The 22,140-nt window shown below is 46.8% G+C and overlaps 1 protein-coding gene across 1 annotated transcript in view; it reads right to left on the bottom strand.

The window, feature by feature from the left end:
* MGAT5B (alpha-1,6-mannosylglycoprotein 6-beta-N-acetylglucosaminyltransferase B) overlaps positions 1-22,140 on the bottom strand; it is a 248,464-nt gene that overhangs the window by 169,593 nt on the left and 56,731 nt on the right. The window contains exon 2 of the mRNA XM_077251849.1: positions 1,068-1,195. Within this exon, the coding sequence (XP_077107964.1) occupies positions 1,068-1,135 (68 nt within the window). The 5' untranslated portion in view covers positions 1,136-1,195. The remainder of the gene's footprint in view (positions 1-1,067; positions 1,196-22,140) is intronic.

Below are 22,140 nucleotides of genomic sequence, written 5' to 3'. Positions count from 1 at the left end.
ATGAGGTTTAATGCAGATAAAAGTAGGGTAAGGCACCTAGGACAGAGTGATCTTATTGCTGCATATACATTGAATGGGAGTACACTCAGAACTACAGAACAGAAGGACTTGGGTATTCTGGTTACAAGTAAGCTGAGCACTGCTGCCTGACAATGTCCTGAAAGTCTTCAAAGCTGCCTGACATTGAGTACAGCTACTCAATGTCAGGCAGCAGGTGCAAAAGCAAACAAGATTTTAGGGAGTATAAAAAAAGGCTTAACAACTTGTGATAACAATGTATAATTACTAGTGATGAGCGAGTATGCTCGTTGCTCGGGTGTTCTCCGACTATTTGTGAGTGCTCGGAGATTTAGTTTTTGTTGAAGCAGCTGGATGATTTGTGGCTAAATCTCCAAGCACTGACAAATACTCGGAGACCACCCGAGCGTGCTCGGGAAAACCCGAGCAACGAGTATACTCGCTCATCGCTAATAATTACCCCTCTATAAATCACTTTTAAGGCCACATCTTGAATATGGGATCCAGTTTTGGGCTTCATCTTTTCAAGCGGATATTGGAAAGCTAAAGTTGGTTGAAAGGCAGGCAACTAGATTATAACATGGGCTCAAAGGCCTCTTCTATAATGACAGGTTAGAAAACCTTATGCATAGGATGATGGGATAATTTGCTTGCTGATAGCTGGAGGTCCAAATATTGAGACCCTAAGTGATCCTCAGATTGAAGCTCTGGATGTCCAAGAACAGGACTCTACAGCCCCATCCTGAATGAAGCAGAGGTGTGCATGCTCGGCCTCCGATCCAGTCATTTTCTTTTGAACTGCCAGATAAAGGGCTCACAGCAATGGGTTCTGCCAGCAATCAGCAAGTTATAACTTATCTCATAGATAGGGGATAATTTGATTTTTATCCTTTTAATATACCTTTAGTAAATTTTCACCAAATACAAATTTTGCAATTGAATTAGCTGGTTTATAAGGTGGTATACATTGCAATGATATAAAACGAGGAACTGGTCTACATTTAGCTCTATATTTCAACACCAATTTTAAACTTTTAGAATATACTTACCGGAAAGGCCTGAGTGTGAGAAAACATCTTCGCACCAAAACCTTTCCATCAGAGTTGACAGACAGCATATTTGAACCCAAATGTTAAACTCCAGATGAATTCGCTCCAGAGTCTTCCAGCGCTCCACCCTAAGACCAAATATCCACACTATTATGAATGAAGCATATACTAAAATTTGTTACTACTTTATATAGTTGTAATATAATAAATTCTAAATTCTACATATCCTGGCATTCATCGACCTTGTAAGTATTTTTTATTGTATTGTCAAGACTAAAGGTATAGTCATGTATTTAAAGATATGTGAAAAATATCATGTTTTATTTGAATTAAAATAAAGCAAGATCATTACACCTGGTCAAAAAAATGTTGGGAGACGTCCCTTGACCAGACTCCCAATATTGATGAACTGCATTATTAGCAAACAAGAAGATAAGGAATTGACCCAAGAGTCACAAAATAACAAGTGAAAAACAAGACCAAGCAAAGTGGTAAGACCCAGCACCAAGCAAGGTGTCAAGACCCAGCACCAAGCAAGGTGGTAAGACCCAGCACCAAGCAAAGTGTCAAAACCCAGCACAAAGCAAAGTGTCAAGGGCGTTCAGTGCCCTGGTCCACCCTTTCATTCTTTACCCTTTATTGCATCAATGCTTCTCACAGGGACCCTGCGTAGCAAGCTTTGTTCATAGGCTCTGGTTGTATAGGCTGCTGTATTGTTCGGCACCTTAAGCCTAAAAGGATTTCTGAATGAGTAAATATTGCACCTGTAACCCTTGACAATTGATTCTTATTATATATACATCTGCTGTATTATACTGACACGATGCTTCTGTTTACTTAGTATGGTTACCTGTGAGTTATTGATAGCATCTGGTATATTCATCTTTGTGTAGGGTGGGACTGTGGCATGACCTCATTATGGGTCTCTGTATTTGTATTTGTTGTGGTTTGCAATTTTAAATGTTTTTAATCTTTGTGCAGTGCTAGTGTTGTGATTTAATAAAATTATTCCCCTTTTTTGATACTTTTGAGTGGTGATCCCTTTTTGAAATGCATGCTACCCTTTTGTCTTTTGCTTTGAAAGTGTCAAGACCCAGTACAAATCAAAGTGTCAAGACCCAGTACAAAGCAAAGTGTCAAAACCCAGTGCAAAGTGAAGTGTTAAAACCCAGCACTAAGCAAAGTGTCAAGACCCAGTACAAAGCAAAGTGTCAAAACCCAGCACAATGCAAAGTGTCAATACCCAGCACCAAGCAATGCAGCAAAACCCAGCACCAAGAAAGGCAGCAAGACACAGTAACAAACAAATGCAGGTATCTGTAGTCTGTATATTATTTCTGCAGCATTACATTACTGTTTGGATTGTTGTTCAGAATGCAGTTTATTGGCTAATGTTATTTGTACATTGCCTGACTGTGAATGTAGTCACTATATACTTATGCCTAAATATTCCTAGATGTAAATCAGAAGTGTACTTAGACTGAAACAAGACTGGAACAGTAAAATAAGGAGTCTTGAAAAGCTTTAGTTTAGAGATAATACAAAATTAAAGAGCGCTTTTAGAGAGCAAATAGTGATATAACCTAATGTCCACTGAGGAAATCATCTTCAAAGGCTTCAGTCCTACCTCGTTCTCATATTATGATAGTCCCACTTAGTTTTTGGATATTGAGGCAGACTTTGTGCCTAGCCAGGTGCGGCTAGAGATCACTATGTCTACATCCATCTTTTACACAGCACATACAATTATTAGATTTGATGGCAGGAGAGTAAGAATAATGCAAAAAGTAAAGAATAAAGAGCGACTGTACAATGGCTTAATCATCCTAACCTCCGAAGTAGACATTGCAGGATGCACAGAGCAGACATGTTCTAGTAGTGTAAAATATCAGTTTTCTCAATTCTTATGGTTTGCCTGTTTTATGTTCATTTATTTCTCTCCTCTAGAATGGAGAATCATACGTGGTCAACATGTGCACAACTCAGACAACGATCACCAATGTAAGTAAATGTTCTAATGCACAATGGACAGGTGGTCGGTGTGGAAAAATTGCAGCAGCAGTCTGGTCTGTTTTTGCATGGAGATGCACATGGATACAGTCACCTAAGCTTTATGTGATGATGATTGGCGCATAAATTAGTACATTTGTCTGAACGTAGCCTTAGACAGGTCGAAGGCTAATGGCTAGATACTCCATTGCACTGGGTCTAGGCTCTTTATGGATAAAAGATTATGCAAATGGATCAACTCTATCATTTATCTTTACAGTCAAAGTCCACTGTCAGACACAGACTGAAAAGGGCCCCTGTGCAAGAACAGTATGTGGGTCCTTTACAGTCCAAAACCTCATTATTGTCACGGCCACTCCTTCTGTGGCCGTGCCTGCTGCCGGGACCACCGCCGCTCCCCCCGCTTATACTTACCCACTGCGGCGTGCTCCTCCTGCAGGCGCGCGACCTCTCCTTCATTCTTCTCCGCTCCCTGGTTCTCGTTGGGTGCGCATGCGCACCGCCCACTCCAGCACTTCCTCTTTCTGATTTACAGGCACTCCTGTATCTCCTCTCTGTGATCCTGGAGGACCGTGACCCAGAAGTCCTTCAGCACTCCATGTATTTAAGGCGATTCCTTCCTCTGCTCCTTGCCTGTCAGTCATTTGTGCTTCTGTGACTCAGGTCCACCTTTGTCTTTGCACTGCCTGTTCTGAGTCTCCGCTCTGTCCAGCCAGTTCAGCTTCTTTGCCTTTCCCAGGCTTCCTTGTCTCCTCGTCCAGTCCAGCCTTTCCAGTGTCCGCTCTGTACTCTGTTAGTCTGGTGTCTGTCCTGTCCTGCTTCCTTTGTGTCTTCCCCTTCCCAGTGCTCCTTTGGTCTCGCCTGTACTCAGCTCTTAACAAACTGTACTTCATCTTACCCCACTCTGTCCGTCCTACGCCCAGCTTCTCTATTTTGTACCTCGTACTACCTGTCTCCGGGTTCCAGCTTCTGTGGCAATAGTTTCCCTTGGGTCTGCCCCTAAAGCTCCCTGTATAGGGGGTGGTCTACTTGGTCAGCTCACCCTTGGGAGGTTCGTTGTCATGGATCTGTGGGTCCACTCCAGGTGTTCCAAAAAATCCCACAATTATAATTCAAAATTCCACCTGTTTTGGAGGTGGAAATGGCCCCCTTATATTTTGGGCTTCTGCGCGACAGCACCGATTCTGCGCGACTGCACCGATTGCATCAATGACATGTCTGTCCCTGTCAAAGTCTATTACGTACAGATTAGAAATTGTGCAAATCAATCTGCATGACCCCAACCATCAGCCACGTCAGTAATCTGTGGGTGCTGAACGGGAGCCCTGAGAAGCACTTCCTACCTCTTGCATTCATGGCTGCTGTTTTGATTAGCCATCCTAGCGCCACGTCACATGTGTCACACTGCAATGATGACATTACACCAGGCCAACTAATTAAAAGAAGAGCCGCAGATGCCATTGGGTAGCGGGCGGTTCTTGTCGTGAATCCCCAATGGCTAGGGATAGCACAGGATGAGCAAAATATAATAAATATCGGACGAGCTCTAGGGTGATGGAACCTGGGCTGACCGCTGCCCTACGCCTGACAAACGCAACTAGAGATAGCCAGGGAGCGTGCCTACGTTGGTTCTAGACGCCACGCACCAGCCTAAGAGCTAACTAGTACTGCAGAGAAAACAAAGACCTCACTTGCCTCCAGAGGAATTAACCCCAAAGATATAGTTGCCCCCCACATGTATTGACGGTGAAATGAGAAGAAGGCACACACATAGAGATGATGTATATAGCTTTAGCAAATAGAGGCCCGCTGAAAACTAGAAAGCAGAATGACACAAAAGGGGACTGAGCGGTCAGCAAAAAACCCTAATCAAAAAAACCATCCTGAGATTACAAGAACCCATGTGCCAACTCATGGCACATGGGGAGAACCTCAGTCCACTAGAGCAACCAGCTAACAAAGAGACATTCTAAGCAAGCTGGACAAAAAACCAAACCACTGAAAATCAGCACTTAGCTTATCCTGAAAGATCTGGGAGCAGGTAGGCAGGAACCAAACAGAGCACATCTGAACACATTGATAGCCGGCAAGGGAAATGACAGAGAGGCCAGGTAAAATAGGAAACACCCAGCCTCTGATGGACAGATGGAAACCAAAGGCCGCAACCCACCAAAGTCACCCAGTACCAGCAGTAACCACCAGAGGGAGCCCACAAACAGAATCCACAACAGTACCCCCCCCCTTGAGGAGGGGTCACCGAACTCTCACGAGAACCCCCAGGGCGATCAGGGTGAGCTCTATGGAAGGCGCGGACCAAATCAGTCGCATGAACATCGGAGGCGACCACCCAGGAATTGTCCTCCTGACCATAACCCTTCCACTTAACCAAATACTGGAGTTTGCGTCTGGAAACACGAGAATCCAAGATCTTTTCAACAACATACTCCAATTCTCCCTCCACCAGCACTGGAGCAGGAGGCTCGACCGAAGGAACAACAGGCACCTCATACCTCCGCAACAACGACCGATGGAACACATTATGAATAGCGAACGATGCTGGGAGATCCAAACGGAAAGATACAGGGTTAAGAATCTCCGAGATCCTATAAGGACCGATGAACCGAGGCTTGAACTTAGGAGAAGAGACCTTCATAGGGACAAAACGAGAAGACAACCACACCAAGTCCCCAACAAGAAGTCGGGGACCCACGCGGCGACGGCGATTAGCAAACTGCTGAGTCTTCTCCTGAGATAACTTCAAATTGTCCACCACCTGATTCCAAATGTGATGTAGCCTGTCCACCACCACGTCCACTCCAGGACAATCCAAAGTCTCCACCTGACCAGAGGAAAAATGAGGATGAAACCCCGAATTACAAAAAAAAGGAGAGACCAACGTGGCCGAACTAGCCCGATTATTAAGAGCAAATTCGGCCAGTGGCAAAAAAGCAACCCAGTCATCCTGATCAGCAGAAACAAAACACCTCAAATAAGTTTCCAAGGTCTGATTAGTTCGCTCCGTCTGGCCATTCGTCTGAGGATGGAATGCAGACGAGAAAGACAAATCAATGCCCATCTTGGCACAAAACGTCCGCCAAAATCTAGACACAAACTGGGATCCCCTGTCAGAAACGATATTCTCCGGAATCCCATGCAAACGAACCACGTTCTGAAAAAACAAAGGAACCAACTCAGAGGAGGAGGGCAACTTAGGCAAGGGCACCAAATGAACCATCTTAGAAAAGCGGTCACACACAACCCAGATAACGGACATTTTCTGTGAAACCGGGAGATCAGAAATAAAATCCATGGAAATGTGCGTCCAAGGCCTCTTCGGGATGGGCAAGGATAACAACAACCCACTAGCCCGTGAACAGCAAGGCTTAGCTCGAGCACACACTTCACAAGACTGCACAAAGGTACGCACATCCCTAGACAAGGAAGGCCACCAAAAAGACCTGGCCACCAAGTCTCTTGTACCAAATATTCCAGGATGACCAGCCAACACAGAAGAATGGACCTCGGAGATGACTCTACTGGTCCAATCATCCGGAACAAACAGTCTTTCTGGTGGACATCGATCCGGTTTATCCACCTGAAACTCCTGCAATGCGCGTCGCAAGTCTGGGGATACGGCGGACAATATTACCCCATCCCTAAGGATACCAGCAGGCCCAGTGTCTCCAGGAGAGTCAGGCACAAAACTCCTGGAAAGAGCATCTGCCTTCACATTCTTTGAACCTGGCAGGTATGAAACCACGAAATTGAAACGAGAAAAAAATAACGACCAACGAGCCTGTCTAGGATTCAAACGCCTGGCAGACTCAAGGTAAGTGAGATTCTTGTGATCAGTCAAGACCACCACGCGATGTTTAGCACCCTCAAGCCAATGACGCCACTCCTCAAATGCCCACTTCATGGCCAAAAGCTCCCGATTACCCACATCATAATTGCGCTCGGCGGGCGAGAATTTTCTAGAGAAGAAAGCACATGGCTTCATCACCGAGCCATTAGAACTTCTCTGTGACAAAACCGCCCCCGCTCCAATCTCGGAAGCATCAACCTCCACCTGGAAAGGAAGTGAAACATCTGGTTGACACAACACAGGAGCAGAAGAAAACCGGCGCTTAAGTTCCCGAAAGGCCTCCACGGCCGCAGGAGACCAATCAGCAACATCAGCACCCTTTTTAGTCAAATCAGTCAAAGGTTTAACAATACTGGAAAAATTAGCAATGAACCGACGATAAAAATTAGCAAACCCCAAGAACTTCTGAAGGCTCTTAACAGATGTAGGTTGTGTCCAGTCACAAATAGCCTGAACCTTAACGGGATCCATCTCAATAGTAGAAGGAGAAAAAATGTACCCCAAAAAAGAAATCTTCTGGACTCCGAAGAGACACTTTGAGCCCTTCACAAACAGAGAATTGGCCCGCAAAACTTGAAACACCTTCCTGACCTGTAGAACATGAGACTCCCAGTCATCAGAAAACACCAAAATATCATCCAAATACACAATCATAAACTTATCCAGATATTCACGGAAAATATTGTGCATAAAGGACTGAAAGACTGACGGAGCATTGGAGAGTCCAAAAGGCATTACCAAATACTCAAAATGGCCCTCAGGTGTATTAAATGCGGTTTTCCACTCATCACCCTGTTTAATCCGCACCAGATTATACGCACCACGAAGATCTATTTTAGTGAACCACCTAGCCCCCTTAATGCGAGCAAACAAATCAGTAAATAATGGCAATGGATACTGGTATTTGACTGTAATCTTATTCAGAAGGCGATAATCTATACAAGGCCTCAGGGAACCATCTTTTTTTGCCACAAAAAAAAAACCTGCTCCCAGAGGGGACGAAGATGGACGAATATGTCCCTTTTCCAAGGACTCCTTAATATAATTCCGCATAGCAGTATGCTCTGGCAGTGACAGATTAAATAAACGACCCTTAGGGAACTTACTGCCAGGAATCAATTCTATAGCACAGTCACACTCTCTATGGGGAGGGAGCGAATTGAGCTTAGGCTCCTCAAAAACATCCCTATAATGCGACAAAAACGCAGGGATCTCCGAAGGAGTAGATGAAGCTATAGAAATCGGAGGTGCATCATCATGAACCCCGTGACATCCCCAGCTTAGCACAGACATTGTTTTCCAGTCCAGGACAGGATTATGAGTTTGTAACCATGGCAGACCAAGCACTAGTACATCATGTAAATTATACAGTACAAGGAAGCGAATCACCTCCTGATGAACGGGAGTCATGCGCATGGTCACTTGTGTCCAATACTGCGGTTTATTCATAGCCAATGGTGTAGAATCAATTCCTTTCAGAGGAATAGGAACTTCCAGAGGCTCTAGACTAAAACCGCAGCGTTTAGCAAATGACCAATCCATAAGACTCAGGGCAGCGCCTGAATCCACATAGGCATCGACGGAAATGGAAGACAGTGAAAAAATCAGAGTCACAGACAAAATGAACTTAGACTGCAGAGTATCAATGGCAAAAGATTTATCAACCCTTTTTGTGCGTTTAGAGCATGCTGATATAACATGAGCTGAATCACCACAATAAAAACACAAACCATTTTTCCGCCTATAATTTTGCCGTTCACTTCTGGACTGAATTCTATCACATTGCATAGTCTCAGGTGCCTGTTCAGAAGACACCGCCAACTGGTGCACGGGTTTGCGCTCCCGTAAACGCCGATCAATCTGAATGGCCATAGCCATAGACTCATTCAGACCTGTAGGCGCAGGGAACCCCACCATAATATCCTTAATGGCCTCAGAAAGACCATTTCTGAAGTTTGCAGCCAGGGCGCACTCATTCCACTGAGTAAGCACCGACCATTTCCGAAATTTCTGACAATATATTTCCGCTTCATCATGCCCCTGAGAGAGGGCTAATAAAGCCTTTTCAGCCTGAATCTCTAGGTTAGGTTCCTCATAGAGCAATCCCAATGCCAGAAAAAACGCATCCACACTGAGCAATGCAGGATCCCCTGGTGCCAATGCAAATGCCCAATTCTGAGGGTCGCCCCGTAGGAACGATATAACAATCTTGACCTGTTGAGCAGGGTCTCCAGAGGAGCGAGATTTCAAAGAGAGAAACAATTTACAATTGTTCCTGAAATTCAGGAAGGTAGATCTATCTCCAGAAAAAAACTCTGGAATAGGAATTCCAGGTTCAGACATGGGAGTGTGAACAACGAAATCCTGTATGTTTTGAACCTTTGCCGCGAGATTACTCAGGCTGGAAGCCAAACTCTGGACATCCATGATTAACAGCTAAGATCAGAGCCATTCAAGGGTTAAGAGGAGGTAAGAAGCAGCTAGACAGCAATTAAGGGCTAGGCAGCAAAACTCTGAAGGAAAAAAAAAAAAAAAATTTTCCTTGAACACTTCTTATTCTCCTGCTTCAGCCCAAACAATTAACACTTTGTGGGCCGGCTATACTGTCGTGAATCCCCAATGGCTAGGGATAGCACAGGATGAGCAAAATATAATAAATATCGGACGAGCTCTAGGGTGATGGAACCTGGGCTGACCGCTGCCCTACGCCTGACAAACGCAACTAGAGATAGCCAGGGAGCGTGCCTACGTTGGTTCTAGACGCCACGCACCAGCCTAAGAGCTAACTAGTACTGCAGAGAAAACAAAGACCTCACTTGCCTCCAGAGGAATTAACCCCAAAGATATAGTTGCCCCCCACATGTATTGACGGTGAAATGAGAGGAAGGCACACACATAGAGATGATGTATATAGCTTTAGCAAATAGAGGCCCGCTGAAAACTAGAAAGCAGAATGACACAAAAGGGGACTGAGCGGTCAGCAAAAAACCCTAATCAAAAAAACCATCCTGAGATTACAAGAACCCATGTGCCAACTCATGGCACATGGGGAGAACCTCAGTCCACTAGAGCAACCAGCTAACAAAGAGACATTCTAAGCAAGCTGGACAAAAAACCAAACCACTGAAAATCAGCACTTAGCTTATCCTGAAAGATCTGGGAGCAGGTAGGCAGGAACCAAACAGAGCACATCTGAACACATTGATAGCCGGCAAGGGAAATGACAGAGAGGCCAGGTAAAATAGGAAACACCCAGCCTCTGATGGACAGATGGAAACCAAAGGCCGCAACCCACCAAAGTCACCCAGTACCAGCAGTAACCACCAGAGGGAGCCCGCAAACAGAATCCACAACAGGTTCTCAGGGCTCCTGTTCAATGATCACAGATACTGATATGGCCACTGTACCGGGTCCTGCAATTTTATTCGCTCCAGTTCTAATAAAGATATTATTGTTGTGTCATAACAGACAAGACATAAGTTATGTTACTCATTAATTATAGTTGCCACTTGTCTAATAATTTCTGGTCTAGCATATTCAAACTTGGAGGAGCACATCAATGTTCACGATTCCTTAAAATGAGGTACAAGATTCTGGTCTGATTAGTTTCTTAATAAATTATTAATAAATTATTAATATATAATGTATTTGACATACCTCCCAACTTTTGAAGAAGGCAAGGAGGGACAAAGGTAGTGGTGCACGCAGTGCGCCGTGACAAATTTTAGGCCATGCCCTGACCACACCCAATTCACAACTAGTTACACACAGTGCTCCATACTGTATAATGGCTACACGTGATGCTCAATACTGTATAATGGTCACACAGTGCCCCATATTGTATAATGGCCCCACATGATGCTGAATACTGTTATGGTCTGGTGATTAAGGAGCGACATGCGACTAGCTCTGAGCAGGTGGTAACTATACCGACCGCAGTTCCTAATCTTAACACAGACACTAGCAGTAGCCGTGGGATGTTCCTGTCACTCCCTGGACACCTCGTCACAGCCAGAGAACTAGCTACCCCTGAAGGTAGAAACAGGAAAGCTATCTTGCCTCAGAGAAAATCCCCAAAGGATAGGACAGCCCCCCACAAATAATGACTGTGAGAGGAGAAGGAAATGACATACGTAGTATGAAACAAGATTTAGCAAAGGAGGCCACTACTAGCTAGACAGAATTAGTACAGAACAGAAAACTGTGTGGTCAGTAATAAAAACTAGAAAAAGTCCACCGCAGAGAAATGCAAAAATCTCCACACCTGACTAAAGGTGTGGAGGGCAAACTCTGCTGCCCAGAGCTTCCAGCTTAGCTAAATAGATCCATACTGATAAGCTGGACAAATGAGCAAAACATAGAAAATGCCAAACAACAAAGTCCACAACAAGTGAACTGCAAAAAGACAAGCAAGGACTTAGCTTTACTGAAATGGTCAGAGTGGCAGGGAAATCCTCAGAGAGCCATGACTCCAAGCTCAACAATTGACAACTGGCATTGAATTAGGGATAAGGCCAGACTAATATAGCCGAGCCAGAAAAACGATCAGTGAGAACAGCTGCTGATGCTAAATCCAAGAAGCAGCCATACCACTCAAAACCACAGGAGGGGGCCCAAAAGCAGAATTCACAAAAATGCCACTTATAACCACCGGAGGGAGCCCAAGAGCGGAATTCACAACAGTACCCCCCCCTGAGGAGGGGTCACCGAACCCTCACCAGAGCCCCCAGGCCGATCAGGATGAGCCAAATGGAAAGCACGAACCAAATCGGCGGCAAGGACATCGGAGGCAACCACCCAAGAATTATCCTCCTGGCCATAACCCTTCCACTTGACAAGATACTGAAGCCTCCGCCTCGAAAAATGAGAATCCAAAATTTTCTCAACCACATATTCAAACTCCCCCTGTACCAACACCGGGGCAGGAGGATCAACAGATGGAACAACGGGTACCACATATCTCTGCAACAAAGATCTATGGAAAACATTGTGGATGGCAAAAGAGGCTGGAAGGGCCAAACGAAAAGACACTGGATTGATAATCTCAGAAATCTTATAAGGACCAATAAACCGAGGCTTGAAATTAGGGGAAGAAACCTTCATAGGAACATGACGAGAGGATAACCAGACCAAATCCCCCACATGAAGCCGAGGACCAACACACCGACGGCGGTTAGCAAAACGCTGAGCCTTTTCCTGGGACAATGTCAAATTGTCTACCACATGAGTCCAAATCTGCTGCAACCTGTCCATCACAGAATCCACACCAGGACAATCAGAAGGCTCAACCTGCCCTGAAGAAAAACGAGGATGGAAACCAAAATTACAAAAGAAAGGCGAAACCAAAGTAGCCGAACTGGCCCGATTATTAAGGGCAAACTCGGCCAACGGCAAGAAAGACACCCAATCATCCTGATCAGCAGACACAAAGCATCTCAAATAGGTTTCCAAGGTTTGATTAGTTCGCTCAGTTTGGCCATTTGTCTGAGGATGAAACGCCGAAGAAAAAGACAAATTAATGCCCATCTTAGCACAAAAGGCCCGCCAAAACCTGGAAACAAACTGGGAACCTCTGTCAGACACAATATTCTCTGGAATGCCATGCAAACGAACCACATGCTGAAAAAATAATGGAACCAAATCAGAGGAGGAAGGCAATTTAGGCAAAGGTACCAAATGGACCATTTTAGAGAACCGGTCACAAACCACCCAGATAACAGACATCCTCTTGGACACAGGAAGATCCGAAATAAAATCCATGGAAATATGCGTCCAAGGCCTTTCCGGGACAGGCAAAGGCAAAAGCAACCCACTAGCGTGGGAACAGCAAGGCTTAGCCCGGGCCCAAGTCCCACAGGACTGCACAAAAGGACGCACATCCCGCGACAAGGAAGGCCACCAAAAGGACCTAGCAACCAAATCTCTGGTACCAAAAATCCCAGGATGACCGGCCAACACAGAACAATGGACCTCAGAAATTACCTTACTTGCCCATCTATCAGGAACAAACAGCTTCCCCACAGGACAGCGGTCAGGTTTATCAGCCTGAAATTTCAGAAGCGCCCGCCGCAAATCAGGGGAGATGGCAGACAGAATCACCCCTTCCCTAAGAATGCCAACCGGCTCAAGGACTCCAGGAGAATCAGGCAAAAAACTCCTAGAGAGGGCATCCGCCTTAACATTCTTAGATCCTGGAAGATATGAGACCACAAAATCAAAACGGGAGAAAAACAGGGACCACCGAGCCTGTCTAGGGTTCAGCCGCTTGGCCGACTCGAGGTAAATCAGATTCTTATGATCGGTCAAGACCACAATGCGGTGCTTGGCTCCCTCAAGTCAATGTCGCCATTCCTCAAATGCCCACTTCATAGCCAACAACTCCCGATTGCCGACATCATAATTGCATTCCGCAGGCGAAAACTTTCGGGAAAAGAAGGCACATGGCTTCATCAAGGAACCATCAGAATTCATCTGTGACAAAACGGCCCCTGCCCCAATCTCAGAAGCATCAACCTCAACCTGAAAAGGAAGAGAAACATCCGGCTGACGCAAGACAGGGGCAGAAGTAAATCGGCGTTTAAGCTCCTGAAAGGCCTCAACAGCCTCAGAGGATCAATTAGTCACATCAGCGCCTTTCTTCGTCAAATCGGTCAGGGGTTTAACCACACTAGAGAAGTTGGCAATGAAACGGCGATAAAAATTAGCAAAGCCCAAAAATTTCTGAAGGCTCTTCACAGATGTGGGTTGAATCCAGTCATGAATGGCTTGGACCTTAACAGGATCCATTTCTATAGACGAAGGAGAAAAAATAAACCCCAAAAAAGAGACCTTCTGAACTCCAAATAGGCACTTAGACCCCTTCACAAATAGAGAATTATCACGAAGGATCTGGAATACCATCCTGACCTGCTTCACATGAGACTCCCAATCATTGGAAAAAATCAAAATATCATCCAAATACACAATCAAGAATTTGTCAAGATAATTGCGGAAAATATCATGCATAAAGGACTGAAATACAGAAGGAGCATTAGAAAGCCCGAAAGGCATCACCAGGTATTCAAAATGGCCTTTGGGCGTATTAAATGCAGTTTTCCATTCGTCACCCTGTTTAATACGAAGAAGATTATATGCCCCTCGAAGGTCAATCTTGGTAAACCAACTAGCCCCCTTAATCCGAGCAAACAAATCAGAGAGCAAAGGTAAAGGGTATTGGAATTTGACCGTGATCTTATTAAGAAGACGATAATCAATACATGGTCTCAAGGAGCCATCCTTCTTGGCAACAAAAAAGAATCCCGCTCCCAATGGTGACGAAGACGTCCGAATATGCCCCTTCTCTAAAGACTCCTTTACATAGCTCCGCATGGCTGCATGCTCTGGCACAGACAGATTGAAAAGTCTGCCCTTAGGGAACTTACAGCCAGGAATCAAGTCAATAGCACAATCACAGTCCCTATGTGGAGGAAGGGAACTGGACTTGGGCTCATCAAATACATCCTGGAAATCTGACAAAAATTCAGGAACATCAGAAGAGGGGGAAGAGGAAATTGACATTAAAGGAACGTCACTATGTACCCCTTGACAACCCCAACTAGTCACAGACATTGATTTCTGTTGTGAATTCCGTTCTCGGGCTCCCTCCTGTGGTCGTGAATGGTACTTTGTTGAGTTCTGTTCGTGGGCTCCCTCTGGTGGCTTTGAGTGATACTGCTGGTCTTTAGCTGGGCTCCCAGCTGCCTCGTTTTCTGCTATGCTGGCTGCCTATTTAACTCCATCTAGATCTTTACTTGTTGCCAGCTGTCGTTGTTTTCAGTACTGGTTCATATCTCTCTGGGACTTCCTTGTGACCTGTCTCCTCCTGGAGAAGCTAAGTTCATGCTAGTTCATTTTGTTCAATGCTTTTGGAAAATGTTTCTCAGTATATGATTAATTCAGTCCAGCTTGCTTATATGCTATTTTCTTGCTAGCTGGAAGTTCTGGGGTGCGGAGTTGCTCCCTCACATCGTGAGTCGATGTAAGGGTCTTTTGTATTCTCTGCGTGGATATTTTTGTAGTATTTTATACTGACCGCACAGTTACCTTGCTATCTTCTTCCTATTTAGTATTAGTGGGCCTCTTTTGCTAAAACCTGTTTTCATTCCTATGTTTGTATTTTCCTCTTAACTCACCGTCATTATTTGTGGGGGGCTGCTATTACTTTGGGGAAATTTCTCTGAGGCAAGTGAGGCTTTTGTTTCTCTCTAGGGGTAGTGTGATATAGTGACCCATGTAACAGGTAGGGGGCACTGCATGGTCTCCCCGGTATGTGCACGGAGTCATATTGAGGCCGTGAGAATTGACCTGCAGTAATGTCAGGATCACGTGACCAGCCCAGGTGATCCATTACTGTGGGTGTGGTTACAGGTACAAGCTCCTGCGAGTGGAGTCTTCTTGGAGCACCTGAGAGACTGTGGACCTGGATGATCGGCGTTGGGGAAGCTACCGGCCTTCGGTGGCTCTGGACTGACTGATGTGTGCCGGCCAGGCAAGTTGGTGAACCCCGTTAGGCAGTTTCCCCAGGAGAGCGGACTGACAAGGAGTCAGCAGATGGAGCAGGAGCTCCCATAAGGTATCATTGTCTGATGGTGCTTGTTATGTTCCATGAACTGTGTGGTAACCCACTGCAGCTGGTCAGGAGAGGACGAGCATGTTTAGTTGCTACAGACTGAGGATATGAAACGTGATGTGATGTCCTGGTACAGTGTGTAAATGGACTGTTCACGGTGTGGTTTATGATACCCTAATAAACCAGATAGACTGTTTTGTTTTAAAAACCCGTGCCCGTGTGCTGAATGTCGCGGCAAAGCGAGTGTCTCCCAATACACTCAGTAGGAATAGTCTTACATTATCTTACATTTGGCGGAGAATGCGGGCAACGATCCAGCACGCACACGTGGAGTTGATTGCTGTAACTCGGCGGGGTTACGAAGCTGACAAGCGTCTGGCTGTAACTCGGCGGGGTTACGAAGCTGACAAGCGTCTGGCTGTAACTCGGCGGGGTTACGAAGGGGACAAGCGGTGTCCTGTGGATCAGCGGGTCCACAAAGTCAGCGGTAGAGCCTTGTGGAGCGTAGCTGCAGTGGCAGCAAGAGGTTCCACAGCAGGCAGAGCTGCAGTGGCTTGTGGTTGGCAGCCGGAGGTGCCGGTTGTATGTGACTGCAGCGGGAGCTGTGGCAGTACCAGCAGGAGCTGGTGAAGTGACATATAAAAGAGAAAAAAAAAAAATATTTTTTTTCTCTCCCTTTTCTGCCAAGTTGTGCTGACTCTTAAAGGGCCAGTACAAGCCCAGAGACAAAGGGGTGCACTGTGCGAACTGGGGCCTGAGTGCCGTGGAGAAGTCCACGGGGTGTATCCCAGGGAGGGGAGTATCCCTAATAGTGAGCCGTGGCCCAAATGGAGATGGTTGCCTGGAAGGGGGCGGAGTTCCAAAAAGGGGCGGTAACCCGAACAGGGGTAATGGCCCAAAAAGGGGTGGAATCCCGAAGGGGGGCTGAATCCCGGACAGGGGTAGTGTCAAAAAGCAGAGCACTGGCCCAAAAAGGGGGCGGAGCCAAAAAGGCGGCGGAGCCAAAAAAGGGGCGGCAATCAGTGAGGTGTCACGACTGTGTCCTTTTTGGCTGGATGGAAAGTGTGTGCGGGGATTGATAGACCCGGGGAGAGAAGCGTCTGTGCTGAGAACCCTTCCAGGAAATTCTGTGTCACCTAGCGACACTGAATATCTCCAGGTAGCCACTATCTACATTGTCGCAGCGGAGGTTTCCACATACCATGAGGTGGCTGTAGACCCGATCTTGCCGTATCCTATGGTAATAGGACAAGATTTGGTAGCACTGTGGGAAAAGACTGAAGTGTTTGTGGACATAATGTGGATGTCAGTTAGTAATATTGAGAAGGCGCCCCCTAGAGTTGACAGTCCTATGGTAGGCCTGAACAAGGGAAAAGGTGCGACTGTCCAACTAACTGACCTGACTTCACATGAAGTGTGCCACAATACGACTGGTAGTGGTCTGCTGGATAAAACAAGTGGAGCTGACACCCAGACAGAGAGTGACTCGTGGCGTCATCATACTGTGGGGTGTGACACAGATTCTGGGGGTGACTGTGACAAGTCATGGCCAGTAACAAGCGCATGTGCCATGGTGACAGGTGGAGGACGGGGTCCAGGACCTGTGGTACCGGGTGGAGGACAGGGTCCAGGACCTGTGGTGACAGGTGGAGGACGGGGTCCAGGACCTGTGGTACCGGGTGGAGAACGGGGTCCAGGACCTGTGGTGACGGATGGTGGTCACTCACATTCAGACGGTGATACCAGTGGAAAAGAGTGTAATAAGGTTGACTCAGGCAATTCTTCCTCCCGTCGCCGGAGACGTAAAAGAGCCAAAGGGGCTGAGCCGGTTGTTCCGTGTGAGGAATTGACGGAAGATGCTGAGGACCTGGGGTATATGAAGTACTCTGAAGTCCCAGGGAAAAGGGACGAACCTAATGATGTCACCGCTGAGACCCAAGAGAGGGCCAACCCTGACAGTGCAGAGTCTGAGGGTGCAGAAGTGGAGGAGGCCACCAAGGAGGTGGTGCCTGAAGTAAATACCTCCTCAAGTAATGGATGTTCCACCAGTCCAAAGGATGGGAGGAGCGAGATAGAACTGGTTAAAGAGACGGTGAACGACCATCTCGAACGAGAAAGGGTCCTGAGACAAGCGGCTGAGCGCAGAGTGGATGAGCTGGAGAAGGAAGTCTCTGAGCTCAGAGGTCACCTGTTCAGATGGCAAAATGTGTATCAGACCCTAAAGGAAGACATTGACGTGCTCAGAGAAGCACTGAAAGGCCCTCTACAAGGCAAAGAGGTGGTGGTCGCAGACTTCTCGTGTCAGTACCAGAGTGGTAACGAGGTGAAGCTGCTAAGGCCCATCTTGACCCGGGGTCTGGAAGAGGGTAAAGCTGAAGAGGAGTTGGCGCTAAAAGCAGAACAAGATGGTCACCCGGTTGTGACAGGTGTCTTGATGAAAAGGTCCATGGCAAGGCAGGAGCCATCTGTTCTTGAAGGAAGTGAGACTCCGCTCTTCAAGTGCGTGATAGATGCACCCGTAGAGGCGCAAGATGCATGTACCCGTGAGGGTGTGCATGAGGCCTTTAAAAAGGCAGTAGAAGCGTGTAGTGTGCACTGGGCACTGGAGACGAGACAGTTGGTGATACTGTCTAATAAGGAAGTCACAGTGAAGAGGGTGGCTGTCCTGAGGGACATGCACCTACGGTGCCTCCGCACGAAACAGATGGTCCTGTTGGGGAATGGTGAGGCCACTCATTGTTTGGAGCAAGCCAGGAAAGCTCAAAGTCGTCTGGGCTTGGTAGAGGACACAGTCCAAGTGCCCAGAGCTCTGGTAGCGAAGCTCATTGGCCGATTTGGGAAAGTGATGCAGGAGATGGTGGATATATCCGGTGTGAAGAGACTGAGGATTCCGGCTGAAGACGAGGCCCAGGTGGGTGAAGATGGAATGGTGTAATTCCTGCTTGTCGGGTCCAAGGAGAGTCTAGGGAATATCCGGATGCTCCTGAGGTATCGCATGGCATACCTGAAAGAAATGGAGCAGCTAAGACTGTACGGACGGCAGGTCAATAAACAGCTGCAGAACATAAGGTGGCGGCCGCCTTCTTCCCAAGGAAAAGGAAACAAAAGGGACATGTACAGTAGTAGACGTAGTGTTGGAGGGTCAGACTCTGATCAGTTGCTAGTCTCGACTGTATGTGGGACCAATGACCACACCAACCGTGTGTGGCGACCCTGGAGAGAAAGGTCGAGTAAAGAGACAAACTTGACTAAAGGTTTGGTGACACAGACTGTGACCTAAAGGCCAAAGCTCAAGGCCTACATGTTGACCGCTGGGGGCAGGGTAAACTCAACAAATGGATGGTTGGGTGTGATGCTCAAAACCGACTGAGGCGGTTCTCTCGACAGGTAGGGCAAGGCAACGTGCGTGACATATCCCTTGACCCCACGTGTATGACAGGTGTTCAACCCCACAAGCTTGAACAGAGGGGGGGGGATATGTGATATAGTGACCCCTGTAACAGGTAGGGGGCGCTGCATGGTCTCCCCGGTATGTGCACGGAGTCGTATTGAGGCCGTGAGAATTGACCTGCAGTAATGTCAGGATCACGTGACCAGCCCAGGTGATCCATTACTGTGGGTGTGGTTACAGGTACATAACCTGACCAGGGTGTGGGTCACGTGGTCTTCTGTGTGGTTCCTGTGTGGTTCCAGTGTTGGATCTGAATGGTCCAAGTGCAAGGTCCTGGAAGCCTGTGCATGGGCTGTGTGCCCCGTGTAGGAAGACCTGGGAGGAGGCTTCCTGGAAAGCACATGGCTTGGACCTGGTGGCCTGTGGTGTTGGACTGAGTCCTGAATAGCACCCAGACAGGCCACGGCCTGTGTTGAACGGTCCCAGGTGGGATGGACGTTCTGAAGAACACAGTGTGATCATGGTCCGGCACAGTCTATGTTAGAAGGTCCTGCGAGTGGAGTCTTCTTGGAGCACCTGAGAGACTGTGGACCTGGATGATCGGCGTTGGGGAAGCTACCGGCCTTCGGTGGCTCTGGACTGACTGATGTGTGCCGGCCAGGCAAGTTGGTGAACCCCGTTAGGCAGTTTCCCCAGGAGAGCGGACTGACAAGGAGTCAGCAGATGGAGCAGGAGCTCCCATAAGGTATCATTGTCTGATGGTGCTTGTTATGTTCCATGAACTGTGTGGTAACCCACTGCAGCTGGTCAGGAGAGGACCAGCATGTTTAGTTGCTACAGACTGAGGATATGAAACGTGATGTGATGTCCTGGTACAGTGTGTAAATGGACTGTTCACGATGTGGTTTATGATACCCTAATAAACCAGATAGACTGTTTTGTTTTAAAAACCCGTGCCCGTGTGCTGAATGTCGCAGCAAAGCGAGTGTCCCCCAATACACTCAGTAGGAATAATCTTACATTATCTTACAGTAGCTAGCTCTCAGGCTGTGAAGAGGCGTCTAGGGAGAGTTAGGTACGCTCCACGGCTGCCTATAGTGTGTGCGATAGGATCAGGGTTGCGGTCAGTAAAGTTCCCACATCCCCAGAGCTTGTCCTATATTTCTGGCTTACCTATCAGGTCATCCCAAGTGTTCCTAACCACCAGCTCCATAACAGTACAGCTGGCCAAAGAGTTAATGCATCGCAAAAGAGGGATAAGAGAAGTCCTGAGCTCATTTTTTTTTCTCTGCAGTGTGTTTTGCCTCTCTCCTCCCCTTAATCTCTGGGTGGTTCAGGACTCAGCTGCAGATATGGATATTCAAAGTCTGTCCTCTAGTGTGGATCATCTCACTGCAAGGGTACAAAGCATTCAGGATTATGTAGTTCGGAATCCTATGTTAGAGCCTAGAATACCAATTCCTGATTTGTTTTCTGGCGATAGATCTAAGTTTCAGAATTTCAAAAATAATTGCAAATTGTTTCTTGCTCTGAAACCCCGCTCCTCTGGTGACCCTACTCAGCAAGTTAAAATTATTATTTCTTAGTTACGTGGTGACCCTCAAGATTGGGCATTTTCCCTGGTGCCAGGAGATCCTGCATTGCTAAATGTGGATGCGTTTTTTCTGTCACTTGGATTGCTTTATGAGGAACCTAATTTAGTAGACCAGGCAGAAAAGATCTTGCTGGCTCTGTCGCAGGGTCAGGAGGAAGCGAAGGTTTACTGCCAGAGGTTTAGGAAGTGGTCTGTGCTCACTCAATGGAATGAGTGTGCCCTGGCAGCGATTTTCAGAAAGGGTCTTTCTGAAGCCCTTAAGAATGTTATGGTGGGGTTTCCCACGCCTGCAGGTCTGAATGAATCAATGTCCTTGGCCATTCAGATTGATCGGCGTTTGCGGGAGCGCAAACCTGTGCACCATCTGGCAGTGTTCTCTGAGCAGAAGCCTGAGTCTGTGCAATGTGGTAGGATTCTGACCAGAATTGAACGGCAAAATCACAGACGTCAGAATGGGTTGTGTTTTTACTGTGGTGACTCCACTCATGCTATCTCAGATTGTCCTAAGCGCACTAAAGGGTTCGCTAAGTCCGTCACCATTGGTACTGTACAGCCTAAATTTGTTTTGTCTGTTACTTTGATTTGCTCTCTGTCGTCCTACTCAGTTATGGCTTTTGTGGATTCAGGCGCTGCCCTGAATTTGATGGATTTGGATTTTGCCAGGCGCTGTGGTTTTTTCTTGGAGCCTTTACATTTCCCCATTCCACTGAGGGGAATTGATGCTACGCCATTGGCCAAGAATAAGCCTCAGTACTGGACTCAAGTGACCATGTGCATGACTCCTGCTCATCAGGAGGATATTCGCTTTCTGGTATTACATCATTTGCATGATGTTGTCGTCTTGGGGTTGCCATGGCTGCAGGTTCATAATCCAGTATTGGATTGGAAATTAATGTCTGTGTCTAGTTGGGGTTGTCAAGGGGTACATGGCGATGCTCCTTTGGTATCAATTGCGTCTTCTACTCCTTCGGAAGTCCCTGAATTTTTGTCGGATTACCAGGATGTATTTGATGAGCCCAAATCCAGTGCCCTACCTCCTCATAGGGATTGTGATTGTGCTATAAATTTGATTCCTGGTAGTAAGTTCCCTAAGGGTCGACTTTTTAATTTGTCTGTGCCAGAGCATGCCGCTATGCGGAGTTATATAAAGGAGTCCTTGGAGAAAGGGCATATTCGCCCGTCCTCGTCACCCTTGGGAGCAGGGTTCTTTTTTGTGGCCAAGAAGGATGGTTCTCTGAGACCCTGTATAGATTATCGCCTTCTTAATAAAATCACGGTCAAATTTCAGTACCCTCTGCCTCTGCTGTCCGATCTTTTGCTCGGATTAAGGGGGCTAGTTGGTTCACCAAGATAGATCTTCGAGGAGCGTATAATCTTGTGCATATAAAACAGGGCGATGAATGGAAAACAGCATTTAATACGCCTGAAGGCCATTTTGAGTACTTGGTGATGCCATTTGGGCTTTCTAATGCCCCTTCTGTGTTTCAGTCCTTTATGCACGACATCTTTCGAGAGTATCTGGATAGATTCATGATTGTATACCTGGATGATATTCTGGTCTTTTCTGATGATTGGGAATCTCATGTGTGGCAGGTCAGGATGGTA

Source organism: Ranitomeya variabilis, chromosome 4 (assembly GCF_051348905.1).
Source record: "Ranitomeya variabilis isolate aRanVar5 chromosome 4, aRanVar5.hap1, whole genome shotgun sequence".
In the NCBI taxonomy this organism is placed as follows: Eukaryota; Metazoa; Chordata; class Amphibia; order Anura; family Dendrobatidae; genus Ranitomeya; species Ranitomeya variabilis.
The sequence above is the reverse complement of the archived record's forward strand: the minus strand, read 5'-3'. Positions and strand labels throughout refer to the sequence as shown.